This window comes from Hyperolius riggenbachi, chromosome 9 (genome assembly GCF_040937935.1).
Source record: "Hyperolius riggenbachi isolate aHypRig1 chromosome 9, aHypRig1.pri, whole genome shotgun sequence".
Lineage (NCBI taxonomy): Eukaryota > Metazoa > Chordata > Amphibia > Anura > Hyperoliidae > Hyperolius > Hyperolius riggenbachi.
In genome coordinates, this window is record NC_090654.1 from 108,419,923 (window position 1) to 108,441,697 (window position 21,775).

General features: G+C 41.2%; 1 protein-coding gene and 1 long non-coding RNA gene across 4 annotated transcripts in view; one reads left to right on the plus strand and one right to left on the minus strand.

Annotated features, from left to right (window-relative positions):
- The window catches only part of LOC137532603 (uncharacterized), a 91,936-nt gene that overhangs the window by 45,364 nt on the left and 24,797 nt on the right, over positions 1–21,775 (plus strand). Inside the window, exon 2 of the long non-coding RNA XR_011023959.1 lies at positions 4,729–4,827. This is a non-coding gene — a long non-coding RNA (uncharacterized lncRNA). The remainder of the gene's footprint in view (positions 1–4,728; positions 4,828–21,775) is intronic.
- The window catches only part of FUT8 (fucosyltransferase 8), a 207,295-nt gene that overhangs the window by 19,174 nt on the left and 166,346 nt on the right, over positions 1–21,775 (minus strand). For 2 of the 3 annotated variants that reach the window (XM_068253287.1, XM_068253286.1), the window contains exons 8-9: positions 17,606–17,843; positions 4,752–4,802 (exon numbers count right to left, since the gene is read on the minus strand). In XM_068253287.1, coding sequence (XP_068109388.1) covers positions 4,752–4,802; positions 17,606–17,843 — 289 coding nt within the window. The remainder of the gene's footprint in view (positions 1–4,751; positions 4,803–17,605; positions 17,844–21,775) is intronic. The other variant, XM_068253289.1, reaches the window with a different exon arrangement.

A 21,775-nucleotide genomic window follows, 5' to 3' on the forward strand; every position in this document is an offset into this window, starting at 1 on the left:
TTCTCAATAACTTTATCCCTGACCTGTCTGGTGTGTTATTTGGACTTCATGGTGTTGTTGCTCCCAATATTCTCGTAGACAACCTCTAAGGCCCCCACAGAGCAGCTGTATTTGTACTGACATTAGATTACACACAGGTGCACTCTATTTAGTCATTAGCACTCATCAGGCAATGTCTATAGGCAACTGACTGTGCTCAGACCAAAGGGGGCCGACTAATTATGCACACACCACTTTGCAGTTATTTATTTGTAAAAAGTGTTTGGAATCATGTATGATTTACGTTCCACTTCTCATGTGTACACCACTTTGTATTGGTCTTTCATGTGGAATTCCAATAAAATTGATTCAGGTTTGTGGCAGTAATATGGCAAAATGTGGAAAACTTCAAGGGGGCCAAATACTTTTGCAACCCACTGTAAATGATGAGCAGGGCAGCCTTTTTGTTTAAATGGAAATAAATATGCCAGACTCCATATTCCTCTTATTACAGGTGTGCTTTAAAAGCTTCAGATTCACACAAAAAAACATAATAGCACTTTTTACGAATAAAAGGCTACAAAATAATAACAGACTTTATAAATACAAACTTTTAAAAAATGTCACTTTTGATCAGAAAGAAAAATTCTGCTTCTTTATATATTGCAAAGGTTATGGGAACATTATTCCAGATGACTGCGTCTTTGTTATGTGCATAAACTGCAGAATTGTATAAAATGCCACAAAGCTGCATTAGCCTGATATAATCGCTTGAACAGTCCCAGCTATGCAAAACAAAACGCTTTGTGTAGAAAATTATTCATGTGTGGTTTCTGAATGCTAGCAACACTGTTGCTATGGCTGCAATGTAAAAGCAATTTTAGAAATTCGCTGTTTACTATACATTGAAATAGTAATAAAATTAGATTGTAAAAGGACTTGATTATAAGTGACATATTTTACAAACAAACCACTATTAAATAGTTTATGCAGGCATTAAGGAAGACATAGGTTTCCTTTTTCATCATACAAATCAAGGTTTCTGTATTTTTCAAGTTCTTAGGGCTGTTCTCAACTAGCAGTGTTTTGCGATCTTATTCCAATTACATGTGGATTGCAAAACGCAATGACACCTGGTAGAAAATGAAAATTGTGAGGTTGCTTTTCCATTACCGAGATATGATTGCGATCCATGTGATCGCTGGCAATTCCGAAAGCTCTACGTTAATATAAGTGATTCCCTAGTAACGATTTTCTAAAATCTGAATTGCGATGCCTGCAGCATTGTTTAAACATTTGCTCTTTACCCCTTCCCAACCACCAAATGCCGATAGGCGTCGGGAAGGTGGCAGCCCCAGGACCGCGTAACGCCAAAAGGCGTCAAGAGCAGTGGGCGGAGATTACCGGGGATCGCACTTGAGCGTCTGCCAGCCACTAGCAGACCGTTAGACTGTGAAACCGCCGTTTATTTATATTGTACAGTGCTGTGATCTACTGCAGCACTGTACTGGGGACAGACGTGTCACTTTTAGATGGATGGCTGAACTGCTCGCTCATCAGGCAATTCAGCATCCTATCTGCCAGCATTGTGGCAAAAAAGGCAGCATGTTGCTTCTGAGCACGGCCGTGTCCACGTTCAGATGTGACTCAATAGTGGGGACTCCGGTTCAGAGTGCTAAAAAGCACTGATGCACAGGAGCAGCTGACAGGCATTGAATTCACCACATTCCGTCTCCCTTATGAAAGAGGATTTATTGCTGTCCCTTCTGAATACAGTTTGCATATGCAATTAAGGATATTGATGAGTGCCTGCTTTGTTTAACATTAATATCTTACTTTATTTTATTTATTTTTTTGCTCCCGTCTTACTTTTCTAAGATGGACCCACCACTCTAATAGACTCACATAGACCAAGCCCAGGACCAAAACCCTAAGGCTGGATTTACAGAGGTTCACTGCATCGAGACAGGCAAAAATGGGTGTCGGACATTTCGGCACTGCTATAGCCTGTCATGTAAATTAGGGCTATAGTGGTGCTCAGAGGGTAATTTGGGTTCTGGCAACAGATGGAAACCAAATTATTGTAGAAACAGTGCAACTCAGCTGCTAGCAATAGCTGGCAGCTAAATTGCATTTTACCCCTGAATCCACGGTGGCCTGGCGTAGTAATTAACGCAAGCAGGAATATCGCAATAGCAGGGTGAGCCGTTAACCCAAATTTCTCATCGCCCTTTTTGCATGTATGCCCACTGCATAACACATGGGTTATAATGATTGTGTACTGCAATGGAGACTCAACATAGACTGATACAAACTTGCATGCAGCCAGTTAGAAAAATGTGATCTGTTACAATGAAGTACTGTGCAACACAACTGAGCACTGTGAACTAGCCCTTAACTGCTCAGTATACACTTTCTTATGCTTTTAAATTCATCTGCAACAACCAATCAAGGAAATCGTGGATAGGATGCCCAAATGGAGACTGCTTTCACTTTGCTTTATTCTTTTAAGCTATTTGCACAGCTACAAAAGGAGTCTTGGATTGAGGAAGAGGAGTGCTGCACAGGCGAAAGGTGTCGGTTTGATTGCAGGTGATCGCAAACGTCTCCAGGTATCTAGATGAGAGAGACCAGGAGCCCAATGGTGCAATATCGTTTGTAATTGTTGGATATATAAAATGTAAGTATTACACTCACAAGGATGGGTTGCAATGATCTGCAACCACCATTTAGGCTTAAGGGAAAATAACCATCCCCGCTCGGTACTCCAGGTCCGCAAGGCAGGCTCTGGTTGGTCGCACTCCTTTGATAATTGAAAACACTGTTTTGTGCAGTGTAAGATCCCAAAGGGTTTGGTTAGTCTAGATACTATGATGGAGGCACCCTAAATAAATAAATCTAGGAGTATATAGATCTTACCTCAACGAGGATTAACCACGAAGGTAAGTATACTTTTTATTCATGCACATAAGACTACGCATTTCACAGGTGCTTGCCCACTTCTTCAGGTCAATACAAAGTGCCTTTCAAAGCAGTATGTCACGGACGTGAGCGCCTCAGTACCCATAATATTCTATCCAACATTTGGTTGCAGTGGTATTTTTTTTCTTTTATGAAGAAATATGTGGATTTTTATTTACAACACTTAAAACAAGACACATTTGAAAAAGAAAGACAGACACTGCAACACAGGGGGATGGGTAGAAAGTAACTACTGCTAATATCGAGGTCTAAAGTTTCAGTACTCTATTGCTAAAGAGTCCATGTACGAAGGAAAGGACCACAGATTAATGAATTTAATGTTACAGTCCAATCTTTGAAAACAGGATGGCATGTGAAGTCAACTAAAGAAACAGAGGCAGTTTCCCTTTTGTCTGTGTCAAAAAATGTCTGTGCAAAAAGTTTGGCTGATAAATCAGAAAATCATAAGTTTTATACAAGTTTTAAGCTAGAAGTTCAAATTGCTCCAAATTACTATTTTTACCGTTAAGTGAAAATAGACCTGTTAGACAGCGCCCCAAAAATTAACTAGAACCTAAAACAGTTGTATCTGTCTGTACTAACACAACTTTGTCAGTGCTTGATAGTGCTGAAAAGTTCAAAAGGTAATTATTTTTCTTTGTGGGAGTTGAAAGAACTGGATTTTAAGTCACACTGACATGACTACTGCATACATTTCAGAAATAAATATAATCACTTAAAATTTAACAATATGAGATTCCAGGAAATATTTAAGACAATTATCTCTGAGAGGAAAAAAAAAAAGTTGTTTACCAAGGTAGAGGGAAGCCTTTGGATGATCCAGAGGATCATCTCTTAATTTGCATCTGCACTCCCCTCCATGTACAAGCGTAGCCACACTGCAGGAGTCCTGGCTCCATCCACACAGTAGCACAGAGCAGCTCCTTGTTACTGTGCATGCACATTGCTGCGCTCATAGACGGAGGAGAGATAAGAGCGAATCCAACAAACATCGTTGGATTTGCTTTGAGGACCCCAGCACTGGATTGGTGGTGTCGCGGACAAAGGGAGATAGCCTCGGGACTATTCAGAGGCTTCCCTCTACAAAGGACTCTTTCACACTAGGAACTGATCCATGCATTTTGACAGATCGCTCCTAGGATATGTTTAGAAAAGTAACATGAAAATCTATTTGACTTTCATGTTAACTTTCACATTAGACAAAGCATTCCATCTGGGAGCTTCGTAACATCCAGTGCCGGTGTTTTCCTATTGGGTGAATTAGAACTACCGCCGATAATCAGCGTAGAACCTCAACTTCCCGACATCGCGCCGCAGGTCATAACGCGTGCATGAAATCAGTTTGTGCATACGTTATGTAATGTGAATGAAGCCTAAGATAAGTATTGACCATAACTTTTATTAAGATATATCATTTCCTTCAGGTTTAATCATGTTCAGATGGATCAGCCCAGCACCTGTTATGTGACTTGTGATGATAAAAAATGTATGAAAATGAAAATATATACATTAAATTAAAAAAATAAAAACTAAAACAAGCTATAACTAATAGAATTACTGTTTATGGGTTATCGTATTCCCTCAGTTACAAGTCTCACAAGCAGGAGGAATTTGTAGAACTAAGCAAATGATAGCATACATATTTTTAAACATTTAAATATTTGCATTTTCAGCTGTGGTATTAGGATTTATTTGCCCAGGACTGAACCATTAAATCCATTCATCTGCTTTTAAAAGTAATTTACACTGTGTTTAATGCCACTACAGAGAGAATGGGAGATGGAAATTACACTGTTGAGCGAATGCTGCCTTCAGAGGATCTGTGGAACCAGTGCAGTAAGCTGAGAAAGAGAAAGAACAAAGGAGGTAATGTACTATCACATGCACACTTGCTACACCTAAATAAGCTAGCATGAAGAACGAAAGAACACAGTTTTGATGTGTTAGAAAGGCAGAGAAACTAAGATGCAGTCAGAAAGAATAAAGAATATTTATGGTCCAACAGAGCATTAAACTAAGAAATATCAGCAACTATTTTAAAAGCAAAGATCATCATATTTATTGAAAATATCAGGGCTGTGGAGTCAAGGAGTCAGAGCAATTTTGGGTGCCTGGAGTCGGAGGTTTCAATAAACTGAGGAGTCGGATGATTTTTGAACCAAATCCATAGCCTTTGTAAAAATTAGACTAAGGAGTCGGAGTCGAAGCCGCAGCAATTTTGGGAATCTGGAGTCGGTGGTTTCATAAACTGAGGAGTCGGATGATTTTTGAACCAACTCCACGGCCCTGGAAAATATACTTTTACTTTTCATTATAGAATTTATTTCTCTTATTACAATTCAACATGTTTTATAAAATACAGGTAGTCCCCGGTTAGCAAACGAGATAGGGACTGTAAGGTTTGTTCTTAAGTCAGAACACTGTGTCATCTCTGTCCCCTGTACCTCCTTTGTGCTCCCCTGTGCCTCCAGTGTCAGCCATTGTATATAAATCAGTATGACAGCGCTCCTCTTCTTATTATCCTCAATACCTAGAAAAGAAAAAATGGCTCCACATAGTGCATTACTGCTAAACTTGCATCATCTTTATAAACACCACGCCAGTGATAAACCATGTGCTCTTTAGTGCTCCACTTCTAGTGCAAACTTATCACCAACTTTAAGACAGTTCCAGGCTCACCAGATGTAGGCCACCTCATACACCAGGTGGGTCTATCGCATAAATCAATCCACAACGATCTGCTGCTCTCATGTATCATAAGCGTTTAATCCGGATTCTTCAATAAAACATAATAAACATAGCATAAAATCTTTTAAAATTGGGAACTATGCCCCTGCGCTCATGCGCACTCACGTTATCCACAGATGAGTCTCCGCATATCGGGCTCTTGGCCCTGTGATGTATCTCCTCCTATGGTCACGGCGTCCCGTTCCCCGCAGTGGTGCATCAGTTTCAAACCTCCTACGAGCGATGTAATTCCTCCTTCCTGTGACGTCAGACGCTGCACGCTATGCAGCGTCTGACGTCGCTGATATCGCTGTTTTATTGAAGAATCCGGATTAAACGCTTATGATACATGAGAGCAGCAGATCGTTGTGGATTGATTTATGCGATAGACCCACCTGGTGTATGAGGTGGCCTACATCTGGTGAGCCTGGAACTGTCTTAAAGTTGGTGATAAGTTTGCACTAGAAGTGGAGCACTAAAGAGCACATGGTTTATCACTGGCGTGGTGTTTATAAAGATGATGCAAGTTTAGCAGTAATGCACTATGTGGAGCCATTTTTTCTTTTCTAGGTATTGAGGATAATAAGAAGAGGAGCGCTGTCATACTGATTTATATACAATTGTACACTGTGGACTATTCGTGATAGCGAAAACTCTGGTTGTTTGACATTTTGTATGATAGATCATTATTAACGGTGGGCGCAGTTTGCATAATATATAGTGTCAGCCATTGTTTCTTTGAATTTTTTAAAATTGATTTTCTCAAAAAGTCCAATTTGAATTTTTTTTTGACTTGTTCCCACAGAAACCATGCCGTTCGTATCGGCGGGTCGCTCGTAAGTCGGGTATTTCTAAGTCAGGGACTACCTGTAAATCTACAAAATTTAATAGCAAAGTAAAATATCACAGCGATTATTTTTTTTTAAAAAAGTTTGAAAAGTTATTACATAATTCTACAGTACTAACTTATTCCCGCAGTGCATTACAACAACCAAAATCTGACCACTACTTGTCCCTCAGCAGGACTCCCAATTTATTATCCCTGCCATAGTGTAGGTCCATTTACAACAAACCTGAAGCAAAAATAAACTTATAATATGATGAATTGTATTTGTAGTACAGCTATGTAATAGAACATTAGTAAAGAAAAAAGTCTCATGTTGTTTTCCAACACAAGAAGATTTAAAAAACTTGAGTTATTTATCTATGCGAAAGAGCTTCTCTGAGTGACGCTACCCACTGGGTCGAATGCAGCTCTATTTTCGGAAGCATTTACACAGCCAAGAAACAGCTTGAGATAAGATTTTATTGCAGGTAAGTTCAAAGGGTCATTATTTCTGCTTTGTTTTATAACTTAAAAGACAGAGTGTGGTTTAAAAACTTCAACTGTGACAGAATGATGTAATGTTATAAAAAGAAAAAAAAAACAATGTAACTGAAAATAAAAATATGAGACTACTAATGTTCTATTCATTATCTGTACTACACATAAAATTCATTATATCTAAGTGTTTTTCGCTTCAGGTTTGCTTTAAAATATATATTATATATTATTATTATTATTTAGTATTTATATAGCGCCAACATCTTCCGCAGCACTGTACAGAGTATATATAGTCTTGTCACTAACTGTTCCTCAGAGGGAATCACAATCTAGTCCCTACCCTAGTCATATGTCTATATTGTTTAGTGTATGTATTGTAGTCTAGAGACAATTTAGGGGGGGAAGCCAATTAACTCATCTGTATGTTTTTTGGGATGTGGGAGGAAACCAAAGTACACGGAGGAAACCCACACAGACACGGGGAGAACATACAAACTCCTTGCAGATGTTGACATGGCTGGGATTCGAACCGGGGACCCAGCGCTGCAAGGCGATAGCGCTAACCACTATGCCACCATGCTGCCCATTGTATTTGTATTTTAGGTTGTGTTGTAAAACTGGATTATTCAGAGAAAACTCACCAAAAATGTGCTTTGTCCTTATGAGGTAATAATAGTATTTGAGACGAAATTAAAGACATGTATAAAATCTCATACTGTGGCTGATTGGGGTTCGGTTCTGCTACATGTGGCTGTCAGCATTTTTATTATGCACGTGAAAATGCATTAGATATAACAGCCCAGGTTATTAATGGGCAGGTTTTCTCAGATCTACACAGGACCTTCTTTTGTCCTCCTCTAAAATTACCTCCTCACATTCACGTGTGCAAGATTTCACAGGTGCTTCACCCCTCCTCTGGAATGCTCTTCCACAACACATCTGTCACTCAGCAACCTTTGAGATCTTTAAACGCTCCCTCAAAACTCACTTTTTTCGTTAAGCATATGCTCTACCTTAGGCCATTATTTCCTTTGACCTAAGGCCAAGATGCACTCCTGCTATATATCCTAAAACACAATGCCTTTAGGTATGTTTATTGTATACTACCCCATCTCTTGTTTCCCCCTATTTCTTTAGATTGTAATCTGCGAGGGCAGGGCTCTGTCACCCTTTTGTGTGGAATTTGTTATACATTTTATTCATCATGCTACGTTTGTCAATTCTGTATTTTGTTACCAATTTTGTATATTGGTGTATACCATTGTCTGTACTATTAGGTATCCCATGTTTGTTTCTTACTTTGTACAGCTCCACAGAATATGTTGGCGCTTTATAACTCAATAATAATAAATAATAGTAATAATCTAATGAGCTTTTAAAAACTGTCAGATTGTTGCTGGTTTCCCCTGGACACAGGTGCATGCCTGGGTACACCATCTCATTAATGAAACATGTGCATGCACCAGGTGGCAATCATTAACAATGGAAGAAGAGGAGGTAGATGAGTGATCGCTTCCTAAAGCTACAAATTGGCATTACGGTTGTGACGGTTAAAGAACTGAATATCCTTTGTAAACCTAAAATAAGGCACAAAACCGTTCCACGTAAATGTAGCTTTGTTATGTGTAATAAAAATGATTTTAAATCCTTAAATGAACCTGTATCAAAAACAGAGAAAACCAGTTAAATCCATATGCTTATTTCTTTCTAGTTCATAGTTTAAGTAATAAAGCTGATAATTTACACTTCTAGGAATGTCGGCAGTAAGTGCATACACATTTATGGTCATTTACATTAGTATCGTAGTATTTAGTCACAAACATTTACTGTAGTATCGTAGTATGTAATCATAAACAACCCCCCCCAACATTTAGTAGATATCCAGATCATGGTGCAACCAAAGATAGATAAAGCTGCGACAACTGGACATGTTGTACAATTTTACAAGATGCTTCAATACTAAGTGACTTGAAGTTGCAAGACATTAATCAAGGACCTCAGCTTAATAATAGTGGAGACACAGGAGACAATGTTGTCCTATAATGTTACATATCTTTGTTTATATGCATACGGTACCTACTTCAGTAGCAACTGAGATTATATGGAATGGTTTTCAACTAGATAACTCCTTGGCCCGAGGAACAGAACTTAAAGGGAACCTTAAAGGATACCCGAACTGACATGTGACATAATGAGATATATATATATATGTATGTACAGTGCCTAGCACACAAATGACTATGCTGTGTTCCTTTTTTTCTTTCTCTGCCTGAAATAGTTAAATATCAGGTATGTAAGTGGCTGACTCAGTCCTGACTCAGACAGGAAGTGACTACAGTGTGACCCTCACTGATAAAAAAATCCAAGTCTAAAACACTTTCCTAGCAGAAAATGGCTTTTGAGAGCAAGAAAGCGATAAAAAAAGGGGAATTTCTTATCAGTGAGGGTCACACTGTAGTCACTTCCTGTCTGAGTCAGGACTGAGTCAGCCACTTACATTCCTGATATTTAACTGTTTCAGGCAGAGAAAGAAAAAAAGGAACACAGCATAGTTATTTGTGTGCTAGGCACTGTACATACACATGTCTATCTCATTATGTCACATGTCAGGTCGGGTATCCTTTAACTGAGAGGGATATGGATGTTTCCTTTTTAATAATACCAGTTGCTTGTCAGTCCTGCTGATCTCTTTGACTGCAGTAGTGGCTGAATCACAAACCTGAAACAAGCATGCAGCTAATCCAGTCTGACTTCAGTCAGAGCACCTTATCTGCATGCTTGTTCAGGGGCTGTGACTAAAAGTATTAGAGACACAGAAAAAATAAGCCATCTTGTTCATAAGGTTATATTGAGTGAAATACTTCTTTAAATGTTTCATACACATATGCTAGATGGTTCTTAACCTGGGGCTGCCTCTGTGCATCCTCAGTGGGTGATCTGCCTGGCTGACCAACCGAGCGCTGGCTAAGGGCATTGTTCTTCCCACTCACCCGCCCATTCTGTGCCAATCTGTTGGCCCTCCTACCCTCAATACCCAGCCTAAAGGCTAGCGATGTGTCTGTATAGCCTTGGCTCTGAACTGTCACCAGAGAGATGAAGACCTGATCCCTCCCTGGTAACAGTCCTGGTACACGTGTATGAGGTTTTAGATCCAGTACAACTCACTGCATGAGAACCCTCACAGCTTCTTTTATTTAACAGTCCAGGCACTCCTAATATTTTGTAAATAATTCCATACAGATGCTCAAGGTCTTCTTTTACTGAAACGTAATGGCAGATGGTCTATTGCAACCAAGTCATATGAGATGACCTTTTTATATTCATTTATGAAACAAGACTTTATGTACAGCAACTAGAAATACAGACATATTAAAGCGATGTCTGAGGTAATTATATCCTGCACTGCCCTCATTGAATAAAATATAGTGACTACTTGGCCATTTCCTTCATTTCTTGTGATTTTTCTTTTTTACATCCTCTATGCTTATACAGTGGAACCTTAGATTCTAGATCATAAAAGCAAGAAACAATCATAACCCTAGGGAGCATGCTGTAGCCCCTGCACTTATTCACCTCCCTGGGATCCAGCACTGCAGTTCCCCTTCTGTCCTCCCGGTGGCACTGTAACCCTGTAGTGAGATCACCAGCTGTCGTCATGGTGACAGATGGCGATCTCACCACTGGGATGCAGAGCCTCCGAGGACAGGAAGAAGAATGGCTGCCGGGGTCTGGATCCCGGGGGAGGGGAGTTGAAGCACCTGCTGCGAGACATTGTCTGCATTAAACTCGCAGTGGTTACCACAGGTTTGTGGGTTCCTGCTCTGAGCTGCAGATTTCCAGGCCCGAGCCTGACTAAGAGGTAGCGCTAAGGAGGTTAAGGAGTTGCTTTTATAGCATGTCAAAATGTTATAAAAATCACAACTCAGAAGCATTGTGCCAGAGAATGTAGAATTTTTATGCAAAAATTGTTCACCACAGTAAATTTATACCAATAACGAGACATATTATACGTTTTTCTGATTTGAATTTTTTTGCATTCTCCAATGCAAAACATGACTAATAAAATACTCCTCGAAAATCTGAAATCAGAAAAACGGAAAATCAGAAATTGGAAAAACGGATATTGGCTTAGGTGGAAATCGGAATTTCCGCAAAATTAAAAAATAGGCATTTCCGACCATCTCTACATATTTGGCTCTAGAGTTAAAGGTCACTACTATTTCATGAGATGAGATGTAAACATTTTAACCCTGAATCTATGTATATTTCCATACCAGATGCAAAAAAAAATTAACTTTTTGCGATCTTACATTTTGAGGAATTTATATAAACCTGTTGCTTTAAACTGGCTACTTAACCTTTTAGCAGCCAAATCAAGTTTTACTTTATTTGGCTGCTAAAAGGTTAAGTAGCCAGGGTGGAATTTTTCCTGCTGCTGGGGATGCGCCAAGTGTGGGGTATGCAGAATGGGTGGCAGTGAGCTTTTATAGTTACCTATCTCCGACGAAGGACAGGGGTCAGATACGCGTGAGATAGGCGCAGCATCCGGGTCTCGTTGTGCGGTCTTTCCAGTCCCAGGGTGAGTGCACAATTGGTCATTTATGTACATATATTGAATCATATTTATTGGGATACCATGCATAGACACACTACTGTGGCATGTTGAGTTGCCGTGTCTGCTAATACCATCTGTACATGCCATTCTGATTACTCCTTACTCTGTCCCGGGAGGGTTTTGGTATTATAGATACAGTTCATGTATGGTTATGATCTCCGCACTCCGGATGTACCTATTTGCTGCTCTTAGTTTTTAACTGTTTTTATTGGGATTTCCTTAATCACCCTGGCGTTCTATTAAATGCGCCAGGGTGGATGCACAGCACTATTTTTTTATATTTTTTTCTATCATGTAGCTAGCCTAGCGCTAGCTACATGATTCCCCCCTCCCTGCGGCGTCCGCCCGATCGCCGCGTCTTCCCATAAGGAAATCCCGTTCTGAACGAGATTTCCTTTAGGGCATCCCCAGTCTCCATGGCGATGATCGTGAGGACGTCGTGGCACTGATTGGCCAGGCTGCGCACGGGGTCTCGGGGTAGCGACGCATCGGCGGCGGCGATCAAGGTAGACACGCAGCTAGCAAAGTGCTAGCTGCGTGTATTAAACAAAATTATGAAAATCGGCCCACCAGGGCCTGAGCGGCGCCCTCCGGCGGTAATGGACGAGCTGAGCTCGTCATTACCGCCAAGAAGGTTAATAAAGATTATTATTTTTGTATTCAACTGGATTAGCTTGTATTCGATTATGTCGTGGACGTCTTTTGTGTATTGCATTAGTATATTCGCCCATAGACATGGACTTTGGTTTAGTACTTGTGTTGCTCTATTTTTTCTGATATAAACTTTTATAGTTACCTGTCCAGATGGCTGGATCAGCTTCTTCTTCCTCCACCGTAGTGGCGATGTAATTCCAACATATCTTCTTGGTTCCGATCACATGATATGTGATATGATCAAGACCCAGGAGACCGTGTCAGCATTATAGCGCCACTCGGTGGTGGAAGAGTCTCTACCATCACCCCACTTCCACCACCGGGTGGCGCTGTAATGCTATAACGGTCTCCTGGATCGCGATCATATGTCATATCATGTGATCGGGACCCGGAAGACCAGTCGGAAGCTCAGAGCTGCTGGTGGAGGCAGGGAAGAAGCCGCCCGGAACAGGTTAATATAACTGCTTACTGCCATGCACTGGTTTGACTGCACTAAGCAGCCAAACGAAATATGCCGCCAGAGGCTTAAAGAGAATCTGTAACGTCAAAACGTCCCCTGGGGGGTACTCACCTCGGGTGGGGGAAGCCTCAGGATCCTAATGAGGCTTCCCACGCCATCCTCCGTCCTTCAGGGGTCTCTCTGTGGCCCTCCGAACAAGATGACGTCATTATTTACCTTCCCGGCTCCTGCACAGGCGCTCTGGGCTGTCGGCTCCGAAGTAGGCGGAAATACCCGATCGCCGTCGGGTCTGCTCTACTGCGCAGGCGCAAGTTTCCGGCGCCTGCGCAGTAGAGCGGACCCGACTGAGATCGGGTATTTCCCATCTACTTCAGAGCCGAAAGCGGCCACAGTGCCCCCGCTGGAGCCAGCAAAGGTAAATATTGAATTGACAGTCGGGTCTGTCGCCAGCTGTTCGGAGGGCTGCAGCGAGACCCCCGTGGGACAGAGGATGGCGTGGGAAGCCTCATTAGGCTCCCGAGGCTTCCCCCACCCGAGGTGAGTACCCCCCAGGGGACGTTTTTGATGTTACAGAGTCTCTTTAAAGTGGATCCGAGATGAACTTTTACTCATTGCATAATTGTGTTCCTTTCCTATTGTTTATAGGACATTCCTCAAGCCAAATACTTTTTTGTTTTAATACTCTAATTCCCTATAAACTAAAGAAGCCACGCCCACAGGTTTTCAGAGAGCCAAGGCAGTAGTAAGGGCTCATGGGAGCTCAGTCTGGGCAGAAGGAGGGGGAGGTATCACTAGCCAGAGATTTCAGAGGCAGAGGGGAGGAGGGAGGAGGAGGGGGATTAGGTTTTTTTGCTCAAGATGCAGATAAGCCTGCCTCTGTGTAATGTTTACAAACAACATGGCTGCCGTCATTGTATCACAGGAATAATCAATCATATTCTATTAAAGTTGTTTGCAGCTAGATTTGCTGTGTAAACTATCTAAACTTTAGATAAGATATATAGACAAGTTACTTGTTATAGTTAGTTTTTCATCTTGGATCCGCTTTAAGGTGGCCACACACCATACAATTGTATGGTGTGTGGCCACCTTAAGCCTTCGACGGCATATTAAAATATCCAATTTTACACCAATTCGATAAATACGATCGGTTGTACCAAAAAATCGAAAGGTTTTTTTTTTCATTCGTTCGAGATATCTGATCGAATTTCCCATTTTTATTTGATAAAAGAAGATGTGTTGAATTTTTCTGATCAATTTATATGAAAATTGAATGGTGTGTGGTAGATTGACAATATCTTGATGTATAAACCCAAGCAATTTTTTCTGAGTTTTCAATCATTTTTTTCACAATTGGGGAAAACTTTAACGTGTGGTACATTGGTCAGATTTTTGAAATGATACAATCAGTCAGAAAAATTGATTGCTATTCTTGAATTGAAAAGATATTTAAACAATTGTACGGTGTGTGGCAACCTTTAGAGTACACTAGCAACTTTTAAACAAAAATGTTGTTTGAAGTTGCTAATGTGTTAAGGCATATCATTTACAATCTATGCTATGTTGCTTCAGTGTAGTGTACATGGGCTTATCAAAGATCATGGATAACTAAGATCATATATAATCGCAAACATCAGTAACTCAGAATTTCAGCAAAAGTAAGAAGAATTAATTTATCTATCAATCAAAATACTATAATAAGTCTCATGCTATTCTGGTGTGAGTGCAATTGCATATTACCATTCATATGCCCTAGGATATGGTCCACCATTTTACTGCATTAGAGCACACCATTTCAATGAATATCATTCACATTAGTAGGAGTTAAAACATATATTCTCATTGGCAACACAATATTTTGCAAGCAAAACCGTGAGCCGTGCACAGAAAATAAGCAGCAATCTGTCATTTTTTTCTGCACATGATAAAATATGTGTAAACCTGCCCATTGACTCAAATCCTATATAATGCTTGTTAGCATGCAGGAAAATACAGAACATTTTGCACAATGCTGTTGACTACTTGCTGCTTTGGATGACATTTAACAGGATGAACAGGGAGATGATCTTGTTTTCTCAGGAGAGGGGAAGGCATTTTTTGGCCACTTGACATGGAGGTTTTCAGTGTTGAAGAATGTATTACAGCTAACAGGAACCTTCTCAGAAAAGTCCCTGGTATACCCAGTGATGACTGTAACCTTCACACTATCGAGAATTCTGCTTAGAACATAAAATAAGCAGCATTTAAATGCAGTAGACTCCCTTTATAGTAAATTTCAGGGGACCGGGCAAAGTAGTTTACTGTATTAAAAATGTACTACATCAGAAATAGTCATACTCAAGCACAAAGTATACTAAAGTACTGTATCTGAAAGGGAGTCTGAAGGGGGGAAAAAAACAGACACCTAAGGAAGGGGAAGACTCTGGGTCTAGAGCCTTCCCGGTCTCCTCACGGCCCCCGCAGGCTCCCCCAATAGCAGTCTGACCTATGGGTCAGACTGTTCTCTTCCTCATTGAACTTGCTTCGGGAGTCTTCAGTAGCACTCAGGCTTCCAAATACTGGCTGCTCCGTACTGCGCACACACGAGCGCCCTTTCTCGCGCACTCGTGTGCAATACAGAGCCGCCGGTCTTCGGGAGCGCAAGTGCTTCCGAAGAATTCCAAAGTCTCCCACAGTGAGACATTCAGATGTTGGAGCCTGCAGAGGGGAACGAGGACACCGTGAGGTAAACGGGAAGGCTCTATAGGACCCAGAGCCTTCCCTGTACTTAGGTGTGTATCTTGTTTTTTGTTTTTCCCTTCAGACTTGCTTTAAGTCATTTTAGGAGTCATAATGAAGTCATAATTGAGAGTCTTTTTTTCTTTTCAATGCTTCAGCAAACGAGCACAGACAGTGTCTAAACTAGATAAAAATCCAGAGTGTTCAATATGAATGGAATACATGGAATAGTTACGAAACAGCTATGTGCATGGAATAATTACGCAACAGCTTGCACAGGAAACATAAGTCCCACCAGTTAATGCAGGTACAGTACTTATAGTGTGCTCCTCTGTCCACATGCCTGTGCAACCTGGATGATGCTGTACCATTGCAGTCATGCACAAGCACATCACAGATGACAGGCAATTCCCTCAGTAATCAGGCAGCAGCTTACACAGGAATCACATGTCTCGCCAGCTGGTGCTTTTGAACTAATTTCACGCAGGCCCGGAGTAGAATGCAGATAGCCAGCAGTGGCTGCCAGCCCACCCATCAACCATGGCTCTCCAACTGATATATAATGGGATGCATGTATGCACGCATGCACCCGCCCACTTTCCACTATAGCCGGATACAGAATACCGCAAAGGCAAAAAAAAAAAAAGGTTTAATATAACAAAAGTTGTAATATATCAGGAGATACTATGCCACATATTTACAATGGTGCTTGGTCGGGACCTGGACATATAGTTTACTACAAACAAAGTTTTACTATATCAGAGTTTACTACTGTATAACAAGATTATACTCTATCTGCTTTAAACTTATTTGGAGATCAGAATACTCTAAATATCTGCACCTAATTAGTAAAAATCCAAGTATCTGTTTATATCTGATCCTGCACTCTAGCTGTCTAGGCATGGTGTACACAGTTCATGTGTTCTCTCTAAATGGGACAGGAAGCCTCAGGACTTTGGATATTCACATGGGCATCAATTTAGTAACGTTGCATTATTTATACAGCTGTGTTGCATTATTCGTACACATGAACAAAGTGCATAAACTCAAGCTTATTAAAGGATACCACAGCTGAACGATCTATTAAAAACACTGCCCCCCCCCCCTTTCCTTTCTCCTCCTTCCCCCTCCTCTGTACTCTAAAACCTCCGGCCGCAGCAAAGTCCTGGTTGCCGGTAGCGTGCAGGCGCGCATGGCCGGGAGCACTGAGCGTTCACATGGTGGCACAATGACGTCATTGTGCCGTTGTGTGCGCGAGCAGAGCACTCTTGGCCGCAGGCGCCTGCGGCACTACTTCGCAACTCTGGCGACCTGGACTAAGTTGTGGCGGAGGATTTAAAGTACAAAGGAGGGGGATTGAGGAGAACAGGGGAGCGGTGGGCATGAGGACTGCATCTAATACATGCCTGTTCCCCGTTTTTAATAGATAGTTCAGCTCTGGTATCCTTTAAGCACCGACCCCTGATTTGGTCTATCATAAAATGCTGAGTGTCTACATGAGGTTCTATGCACTATCGGGTCCCCGGGAGGCAGCCAATTGGCCGTGTTCTGGTCAGCATGGACTTGACTGTCATTTTTCCATGAGAAACCATCTGCTGGCACATAAACCACAGTGATGAATTCATCTATATTTTTTGAAAAGAGAAAGCTGTCTCAGGATGCCAAGTGAAGGTGCTAAATCTTGTGTAAAATGGACAGGAACATCTAAAGATAGAAAAAAATTATATAATGGAAAAGACAAGCGAAAAGCCCAGTAAAATGTTCTATGCGCCGAGGTAAAAATCACAGCACATTCTGAATGTCTTAATGCCGTGTTAAATCCCTGTGAAATAACAAAGGTCAGAGCTGGGAGGCAGCATTCTTACAACAACAAAAGAGACAACTAGATAAAGATGTCTCAAGCACAAAAGCGCTTCCTGAATTTCACAGCATTATAAGCAAACCCCTATGGAATCAGAAAGGTCTATGTGAGGCAGCGTTCTAGCACCTGAAAAAACTATAAGATTAGGTCTTTATTACAAAGCATTTGCAGTGAAAATCCACACGGAACAAAAACCTCAACAAAATGTAGATTTATTTGGTAAAAAGATTTTATCTGAAAGCTTCAATATAGTATATACCAAACCAGAATTAGCAACAGCCTTACCTGACCAGTGGCCGGTAGAGGTGCCAGATCTGTCTGTACAAGTATCACTGACTGGCTTGAACACAGTTTCCCATCCACCCGTGGCGTATCTCCAGCTTTGTGACTCCAGGATGAGGGTTCTTTGAGTACCGAAGGCAATCATAAAACAGTAGACAACATGGTGTAGTTGGCATCCATATCCACAGCCCTTGTTGATGTTGCATACCAGTTTCTTGGCTTTGCTGCAGTCTTTAGGGTTCTGTGGGGGGAGAGAGAATTTTCAGATGTACTTAAAGCGGACCCAAATTAAAAATACAAGATTTCAGAAATAAAATCTATTTTCTAACTTATAATAATAAATAGCAGCCTTTTTTCAGCTGCACGATGACAAATATAAAATATTTTACATTTATTGGAGAAACCCCTCCCTTCCTTTCAAATTGCCGGGACAGAATCCGGCAAAATGCTGGAGTAGGAGGTGTTCAGCAAAGGAGGAATTGCTAATGGCTGCCACCTGTATAACCCTAGTTATGAAGAGAGAAGGGTGAAAAGCATGCACTGAAATGCTCATAGGCTTGAAGTAGTGTTTATTTAATTTGTATGTGTCAGAGTGGTGCAACTAAATATTTTGAATTAAAAAAATGTTTGGTTTGGGTCTGCTTTCACAAGAGGGAAACAACATGAAATACAAATCAAGCTCATTTCATTATTGAATAATTCCACTGAGGTGATCTCTTAAATTTCCATATTTACATTTCCATATTGCTGGATGTGCTGAAGAGTAACATGCTCCTAAACGTACTGCAGTCATTCATACTGTGAGTGATACTAGAACTATGGGGGAGGTAGGGAAAACATTTGTAACTAGCCACCTTACAGCAATCCAGGTTAGATGTGGTCAACCCTGACTATCAGATTTCCCGGGTCATACTCCAAAGGCATCAGTGCCTCAGCTTACATATACCTCCATCCACTGTCTTTGGATTTCAGTAAGTTGTTTAAAGGAGAACTGTAGTGAGAGGGATATGGAGGATGCCATATTTATTTCCTTTTTAAGCAATACCAGTTGCCTGGCAGCCCTGATGGTCTATTTGCCTAAAGAAGTGTCTGAATCACACCAGAAACCAGCATGCAGCTAATCTTGTCATATCTGTCTAAATTTGTCAGAAACACCTGATCTGCTGCATGCTTGTTCAGGGCCTATGGCTGAAAGTATTAGAGGCAGAGGATTAGCTGAATAGCCAGGCAACTGGTATTGCTTAAAAGGAAATAAATATGGCAGCCTCCATATACCTCTCACTACAGTTCTCCTTTAACCACTCACCAACCACTTTCTAAGATGCAGATTGTAAGCCTGCAAGGACAAGGACCCCCGGCAGTGTTTCTTGCTGCTGCTGTTCTTTATCATATGAACATGCTCCAGTATTGGTGATGTCTCAAACCACACATCAACTATGTATGTATTTGTAAGTGTATTGCTGTATGACCTGCTTGTACATGGTTTTTAATTTTTCATGTACTGTATATACCTGTATGCCTGATGCATACACGCCTAATGTGCAGATGCTGCATAGGTATACTTTAAAGTACACCTGAAGTGATATGATTTCCTTTTAAACAATACTAGCTGCCTAGTAGCCCCGCTGATCTCCCCGGCTGCAGTGGTGTCTGACTCACACACCTGATACAAGCATGCAGCTAATCTAATCAGACTTCAGTCAGAAACATCTTGTGTACATGCTTGTACAGGGTCTATGGCTAAAAGTATTAGATTAGAGGCAGAGGGTCAGAAGGGCAGCCAGGCAATTAACAGGAAATAAATGTCAGCCTCCATATCCCTCTCACTTCATGTGTACTTTAGATTCCACTGCACAGATCATGATGTAACTGGATATTTATGCCAGCTAAAAACAGGAAGTGATCATCAAATGAAAATAGGCGGGAACAGGGTGTGTCTCATGGGCTGCATGGGAACAAGCCTAATCTATAATGTGCTCAACAATCCCTCAAATATGTGCTTTCAGTCACCCAATAAACACTATAAAACTACACCTGAGACAAAAAAAAAAAAAAAAAGTTAATCCATGAAGATGGAAGCTTCTGCATCCGTGCCCTCCTCGCCCCCACCCTGCCTTGCGCGGATACCCAGAACACGTTATTGTAGCTCCGATCCCCGCCATGCACGAGTGCGGCTGTCCTGTACAAATAGGAAACACGTGTGTGCTGTGAGGCACTGCCATACTCATGCAAGCCCTGTATGGCCGCTCTTGTGCACAATACGGAGTGTGGCCGCAATTTTCCAGAGAGTCTTGGGTTCTCTTTAAAACAAGAAATGAAAGCAATATGCATGGGTCAACTGTAAACTTGCTAAACTGCCTAAACTGCTGAAATAACCTTTAATTCTGTCCAAAAAGCTGACCCAAAACAAGTACTCCACTGATACCAGGCACCCTATTGCACCCCTCTTTGGGTTGGCTGTCAACCTTGAATTTCTGAAAGCTATGTAACAGGATTTGTTCCTCAATGCAATTTATTTTCCTGGCAACTTAACGTTAACCATATTGCCCAGGTTGAGAGCTAACTGTAACCAGAAAGAACTACATATGAAAACAACAGGTCTACTTTAAAGAATGAAGTTTTCTCTTTGGCACAGTCTGCCAAAGGCACCTGCTAGTTAGTCGGTCAGTTCATCAACTCTCACATAAAAAAAAATACATAAGGCTGTTAATTAGTTCAATTTTCAGAGGACATTACAGAATCCCATTTTGTTTAGCTTTGTAACAAGCAAAATAGAATTGTGCCATCTGCTTTCTGACTCTTATTACCCCGTTCTCCAGCACAGTGTTTTTCAACTTTAAATTAAGTACCCATCATTAATGGCAAAGGCTACCTTCTTGCCTAATTCTTGTTTTGTGCTCCTAGATATTCCTTCCCAATGCCTCCCGATTTTATAAAAATAATTCCCTGGCAATATTAAGTACATCTCAAGACCTTCCCTGAGAACTTGTATTCTGGCTAATTTTATCTTTTCTGTACTGGTGGACCACCCGTGACACACCCCACAGTCCCATCCTCCCAGCTACAAGGACACAGATTGCTTGTTGCCAAGAACATATTTGTGGTTCTTATGCATGACAGTTTAGGAAATATTCTGTTCTATGGAGGGGAGAGAGACAATGCCATTTCTGTCCCTGCAGCAGGTCGATTCTAATTTTCTAAGAATTTTCTGTCTTGGCCAAATGCAGGAGAGGAGGCTAACAACAGGAAACTCCTCCATACATACTAGAGTTTCACCTATGCACCTAGTCCTTTACTCAATATTTCCCAATCAGACTGTTCACCATAGAATCAGACTCTCATTGTCCTTCCTCTTCCTCCATTGAACCCGACTCTCATCGTCCCTCTTCCTCCATAGAATAAGACTATTTGGGTATAGATGGGTAGTGCAGATTCTTGCCTCAGTACCTTACCTTATAAAACATTCTGGTTGGAATAAGTTCACATCGCCAGGACAAGTATGTGAATCATGAGTAGAGAATAATTCTGCTACATCATCTCCAGGTAACAGGTCTTTAACCATTTAAGGACAATGCTAATTGAAATCTACGCCGTCTCGATGCTGATCTGGCTGGCAGGGCGTAGATTTCAACTCACTGATGCCACGCGTTCTCGCAGATCTCACCGCTGTCTCCCCACCGCAGCTCACTTGCCCTGCCGTCTCTATGACGGCAGAGCCCTGTGAGCGGGTCAGGAGCCAAAATCATGATGCTGTCTATCAATGTAAGCAACTCCCATTGGCTTACAATGATAGACACGGACAGGAGCCAATGAAAGCGGTTCCTGACCGGCACACAGGTTTCACCTATGCACCTTTACTCAATATTTTCAGAATTGTACAGCTGGAAAAGGCATAACTCTGACTTTGTTATGTACTTTTCTGTTTTCCTAATTAAACGTCAGTTCTGCCTTAAAATAGATTTTCACAGATATAAAACTTAAAGGTTAACTGTCCTTCCAAAACAGTTCTTTGTGGAATGTTTAGCTGCCCCATAAAAAAGTTAAATATGTAGCATTATTGATTTTACTTTTTAAGAGTTTTCGTCCTCACTTCTGCCCCTTCACAATTACTGCATAAAAAAGTGCTCTGTGCTGCTAATAAAATGATTACGGTACATGCCTAAGTGCTTCAAG